The sequence below is a fragment of the Benincasa hispida genome, chromosome 8 (assembly GCF_009727055.1).
Source record: "Benincasa hispida cultivar B227 chromosome 8, ASM972705v1, whole genome shotgun sequence".
Taxonomy (NCBI): Eukaryota; Viridiplantae; Streptophyta; class Magnoliopsida; order Cucurbitales; family Cucurbitaceae; genus Benincasa; species Benincasa hispida.
The window spans coordinates 7,324,405-7,330,385 of record NC_052356.1 but is presented as its reverse complement, the minus strand read 5'-3'; the positions used below and the strand labels follow the sequence as shown (position 1 = coordinate 7,330,385).

General features: G+C 28.8%; 1 protein-coding gene across 1 annotated transcript; it reads left to right on the top strand.

Moving 5' to 3' along the window:
* The first annotated feature begins 464 nt into the window (after nt 1-464).
* LOC120083724 (alpha carbonic anhydrase 7-like) lies at nt 465-5,587 on the top strand. Its single transcript, XM_039039579.1, has 6 exons — nt 465-585; nt 2,245-2,462; nt 2,609-2,818; nt 4,336-4,500; nt 4,611-4,664; nt 5,297-5,587. The coding sequence occupies exons 1-6, from the start codon at nt 498-500 to the stop codon at nt 5,387-5,389; spliced, it is 828 nt and encodes a 275-aa protein (XP_038895507.1). The 5' UTR covers nt 465-497; the 3' UTR covers nt 5,390-5,587.
* Nucleotides 5,588-5,981: the final 394 nt, after the last annotated feature.

Genomic DNA, 5,981 nt, shown 5'->3' with positions numbered 1-5,981 from the left:
ATATAATTATTTAAAATAACGATAATAAATTATTTTAAGAAAAACTCGAAAACTAAAAAGGTATATTTTGAAAATTTAGAGACCAAATGTATCTATTTCTAAAATCTTGAAACTAAAAAGATACATTTTGAAAGCTGAACTAAACACACAGTTTTTTTTTTTAAATTCAGGGACTAAAAAGATAATCTTCCCTTTCAAACATAATGGAATCTCACATTTATTTTGATGTAATATATGAACAACCAAAGGACCATTGATTTATTACTCGGTAAGACTTGCAAATTTCCCATTGTCCATTAACAAAGGGATTCATTGCCTAACTTTCATTTATTCCATCTTTTTTTCAAAACCTCTAGTTGAAATAGATGCATAGGTGGAATAAGTTACTTGAAAGCTTTAAAGTTCCATATGCTCACGCTTCAAATTTTGGCTTTATAATAGCTAACCACCTTGGGTCATACAAAGAAATATTTAAAGAATAAAGTAAAGTTTTTGACATGATCAAGCTCTCTTTTCATGTGTTGTTTTGCTCAATTTTTTGTGCCAATCTTTTGTTTTCTAGGCCTGCAGTCTCTCAAGAAGTTGGTAAGGGATCACGAGTTTTGTTTTGGATATGATTTTATTTTTCATCTTCGTTCTTTAATCTAATTATCTTGTTCGATAATGTTTTCGTTTGCGCTCTTCTTAGATATATTTTTAGTTCCTTTTGAAGTAAAAAATGGTTAAGGCTTTTTAGGAATATATTTTTAGAACATAAACTACTAAAAACGAAAATAGTTTGAGTACAAATAAACGTACATAACTTCTAAGGTTATTAATGGATTTTTAATAATTGGAAAGCAAGTCAACTAATATTAGGAAGGTAAGTCAACTTAAGACACCATCATTTTATTTCAACCTTATCAATGAGATTGAAATTCAAAAATTGGCAAGTCCGCTCTATCACAGTTTGACTAAAGTAAAAATTTTGCTTGCTTAACTTAACCAATCAATTTATTCATGGGGATTGAATTGGATATGAATCTCCACTTGTTTGAAGTTTTTGATGGCCCACTTGGTCCATATTTGGATCTGCTCGTCAAACTATCCAATGAGCTCGAAACAAATTTGACCTAAACTTTGATTGAATAAGGCAAGCCAAAAAGTTGGGTTATGAGCTTGGCTATTGAAGATTGGATCGACCTAATCTAAGTTCATATAATATCTTAGGTCTACTGGACTTAGGCTTACACCAAGCTTGAGTTGAGCTTTCACGGTCAGATTAGGTCAGGTTCACCCAATAATGAGGGTGAATTGCATTGACACGTTTGATGAATAAGTTTTTTTCTATGACATTTAATTTAAAAATAAAATTGGAAGATTCAAGTTGTGGATCTTTTTTCTTTATTATTCCATTTATATAATGTGTTAACATATTGAGCTATGCATATGAATGTTTTTAATGATCTTCTATATGATTTAAAAACTTTATCCAAATGTTTTATGGAGGGGTAAGGAGTGCTTTTTAACGTATTAAAACTTCTTCTAAAATTGTTCAATGATGAAAACAGATCATAAATGCCAACAAGAGCATAACTTAATTTGCATAGTGTTTGTACTAATGACCTTAAGGTTGGAGTTTCGATTCCCCCACCCCACACTTTAATTATAATACTTTTGCCAAAAAACAAAACAAAACAAAAAAAATAAAAAAACAATTTTTTTTTTCATAAGAACGAGGAAGTATATGGAATATTTAACTTAATTTTTTTGCAAACTATTTATAAAGCGTCTTAATTTCAAAAGCTATGCCACACACTTAAGTTCCCTTGAACTGATTTTGGTTATTAGGTTTTGCCAAAAGCTACTTGGAGTGTTCATAGTTTATCTTATAAATAAAAGGTTTAAATATTATTTTGATCTCGATACTTTTTGCTTAATTGTTGGTTCATTTTTTATCTTTATACTTTTAAAATGTTACTTTCCAGATGTTCATTTTGATCTTGGTCCCTTATAAATAAAACAAAAATGAAAATGAAATGACCAAAATAATATCGTTTTAAAAGTACAAGAACCAAAATGAACATTTTAAAGATAGAGATACCAAAATGAATCAAATTCAAAAATATAGAGACCAAAAATACAGGAACCAAAATAGTATTTAAACCTAAATAAAAGATTGTCATTTGAAACTCGATTTTAGAATTTAAAGAAATTGAGCTAATCAACCAACTTGCACTTCCATTGTTTTCCATGTCCATGTAGATGATGAGAGTGGGTTTAATTATGAAGAAGGTGGAAAGAAAGGACCAGCTAATTGGGGAGATCTTAAACAAGAATGGCATGAATGTAAAACTGGACGAATGCAATCTCCTATCGATTTGTTACATAAGAGAGTTCATATTATACCCAAATTTATGGACTTCAAAATCCATTACAAGCCTACCAATGCAACTCTTAAGAATAGAGGTCATGATATAATGGTACGTATAAGATATTCGTTCTAGTGTTAATGTTAGTAACAACACTTTAATTCTCTTTTGTTACAAATGATATACACGGTTCTAGTAATTTCATACTAAAATACATATTTAACCTAAATTTAACAATGATTTGTTATGGTTTGTAGCTAAAATGGAGTGATGAGGCTGGATATATCGAAATAAATGGAACTCAATATTTTCTGAAACAATTTCATTGGCACTCTCCTTCTGAGCATACTATTAATGGTAAAAAATTTGCTTTGGAAGCTCATTCAGTGCATCAAAGTCAAAATGGAAATATTGTTGTGATTGGAATTCTCTATCGTATTGGACAACCTGACTATTTCTTGTCCACAGTATGTATTATCTAACTCTTAAGCATCCTCTAAAGTTGGAGTTATGTTTTCATTTTTGGTTTTAGAATAAGAAATCTATGAAGTATGTAAAAGATGAGCAAAATCTAAATTTAAGATTACTCATTTTGTGGACCTACAAAAGTTCATATAAACAAGAGATGTATAACTCTGTGAAGATAAAACTATTAATAGGGGTGTTCAAAAATGATCCGACAACTTGAATAACTCTAACTACCAAACTCAAAATGTAACGGTAGGATTGGATTAGTTTTGTTCTTGGGTTGTTGGCTAAAAAAAAGTTTGGTTGACCCAACTCAATCGAAATTATATATATATATATATTTAAAGTTTGATTATTTTATACGGATTAATTTGTAAATTTTTAATAATTTTCTTTTTAAGTTATTATGATATTTGTCTTTGTTTAAAATTTAGAATAAATATCATAGATAATTTTTATTTAACATTTGAATTTTATGAGATTTTTAGTTATAATTCATGTGTTGTAGATAAATTTACATATTTTTAATTAAAAAGAAAAAATAAGTTATAACCTGGTTGGAGACTTTATTTGAGTCTTTTGGGTTGTCATCGATTCTCCCGAGAGGTCACAATTACTGCGAGCAAACATATTAATGACGAGGAACACATGTTTGCTATTCTACTAATACTTGAACTTCCTCTGCTATTCTACCCGAGTCTGGCTAAGGAAGAATTACGAGGGCCAACCCAACCAAACCGACGTTCAACTCATATATGTTAGCATAAATATCTTGTATCTATATTGAATAGATAAACCCTTGAATCTTTCATGCCAAATTGTCAAGAATAATAATATACTGGATTTCATTGAGAAACTAATGATAGCTTCAAGATGATGATAGATGACTATGGTCTTTCTCAACCAAAACTCCGAATGCCCTTAGTGGGATCTCTCTCTAGATGAGATTCAAGAAAGACCGAGTGCTTATTGTTTTGGTATATTGGGGACCATAGCTCTAAGGTCTTTTATATTTCAATTCGAGTTCCCATTAAACCCTAATTAACTAAGAATGGGCTTCTACCATTAAGTCTATATTCAATTAGGAATCTAGGGCTTAATTAATTAGATAACATAATAAGGCTCAATCTAATAAAATAACCCAATCTAATTAATTAGATCACATAGTGGGATCTCTCTCTAGATGAGATTCAAGAAAGACCGAGTGCTTATTGTTTTGGTATATTGGGGACCATAACTCTAAAGGTCTCTTTATATTTCAATTCGAGTTCCCATTAAACCCTAATTAACTAGGAATGGGTTTCTACCCATTAAGTCTATACTCAATTAGGAATCTATGGCTTAATTAATTAGATCACATAATAAATAATTAATCCACATATATAGTTCATACTTTAATTAATCATATTATTATTTAAACACATCTAACAATATATACCCCTAGCTATTAATTAGTTAAGATATTATTCTATAAACTCTAAATTCAAAATCTCTCACAAAACAATTGTTTTGACAGATCAAAAAGCATTTGGAAGAAATTTCAGAGACAAACAAATCTAAGGTAGTGAATGAAATTGATCCATCACTACTAGAAATACAAAACAGTCTATATTATAGGTATAATGGCTCTCTAACGATTCCTCCATGCACTCAAAATGTCATTTGGTTTATTGTCAAAAAGGTAATTTTTTAAATTCAAACCTCTATATCTTGATCTCATATATCTCTTAAGTTTTCTCAAAATATAGTGTATTTGTTTTTGTTCTTCATACCTCTTGCTCAATGATGTAGGTTAGGAGTGTTGCACCCTACCAAGTGGAATTACTTCGTGTTGCTATTCATGATGTAAGTCGAATAGTTTTTAGGCCTTATTTGATAACTATTGTTGTTGCTATTCATAATGTAAGTCGAACAGTTACAAATATAGATATTAGATCCAAAATATTAGTAGATATAACATAATGTAAAAAAAATTGCAAATATGACCAAATTTAAATAGTCTATCCATAATAGACTAAATTATTGGTAGGAGTCTATCACTGATAGACTATATCACTGGTAAGAGTTTATCAACGATAGAAGTCTATAGCTGATAGACTTGTCTATAATTGTAATTTTTTTTAAGTGATGTTATACACTTGGTTAATATTTCTAAAAATGCTACCAAATGCAATTACCCTTTTTAAAAAGCTACTTTTTTTAGTTTTCAAAATTTGGCTTGGTTTTTTAAACCATTGATGAAAAGTAATAAAAAATCAAGAAATTTGGAGGTGGAAATAGTATCTATAGACTTAATTTTCAAAACCAAAAATAAAAAATCAAATGATTATTAAACAGAGTCGAAATGATTACTAAACAATTTATACCCTTCATTAGTTGAATTTTCTTTTACAAAATGTCTTATTCTTCTCAACTTTTGTTATAAATAAAATTTCATGTATTTTGAAGTATATGATACGGTAAAATTTAAACCACAGGATTCAAATACTAATGCAAGGCCTTTACAACCTCTCAACAACAGAATAATTCACCTTCAATTTAGATCAGAATGTATGGAGAAGGAGCATTAACGTGAAGGAGAAAATTTCCAATATTACCGTGATATGAAAAATTCTTCATACAATCTTCACTTATTGTGCGTTACTTCAATCAACTCTTGAAAATATGGTGAAATTTACTGATATCATTGTAGGACTCATAAATATTATTGAAGATAAATTTATAGTATGAGCATAAGGAGTATGGTACTAGAAATTTTTCCTATACACGTGTTAAGAAATTTACTATATCTACTCAACCATAATAATAATATGTACTACAAAACAACAATAATTAATAATAATTATAATATTGTTGTATTAGATATTGGGTGGTAATATTAATTGATGGTGTCTATTTGTTTGTCCATCTCCCCTTCCTTTCATTTAGCATATTTGTGTAGATATTTTTATATTATATTCCTATATGACAATTTGTGAAAAACTACCAATAAAAGTTTATATATATATAGTGCCGTGTTTAAAATTAAAATCTACATTAAATAAAATATGATGTAAACTCAAAGGATAAATGCATGAGTTACTTCTTCCATTGTGAATTAATTTCAAGATGAAATCTTATATTTATAGTCTTGATGTGCTGGAAAATGAGAGGAAAATAATT

Bases quoted from the DNA above. Each gene is read 5' to 3' on its own strand.
- LOC120083724 (XM_039039579.1), top strand. From the start codon at position 498: ATGATCAAGCTCTCTTTTCATGTGTTGTTTTGCTCAATTTTTTGTGCC. The intron at 2,463-2,608 runs GTACGTATAAGA...TATGGTTTGTAG, and splicing joins ATAGAGGTCATGATATAATG to CTAAAATGGAGTGATGAGGC. The intron at 4,501-4,610 runs GTAATTTTTTAA...TCAATGATGTAG, and splicing joins TTTGGTTTATTGTCAAAAAG to GTTAGGAGTGTTGCACCCTA.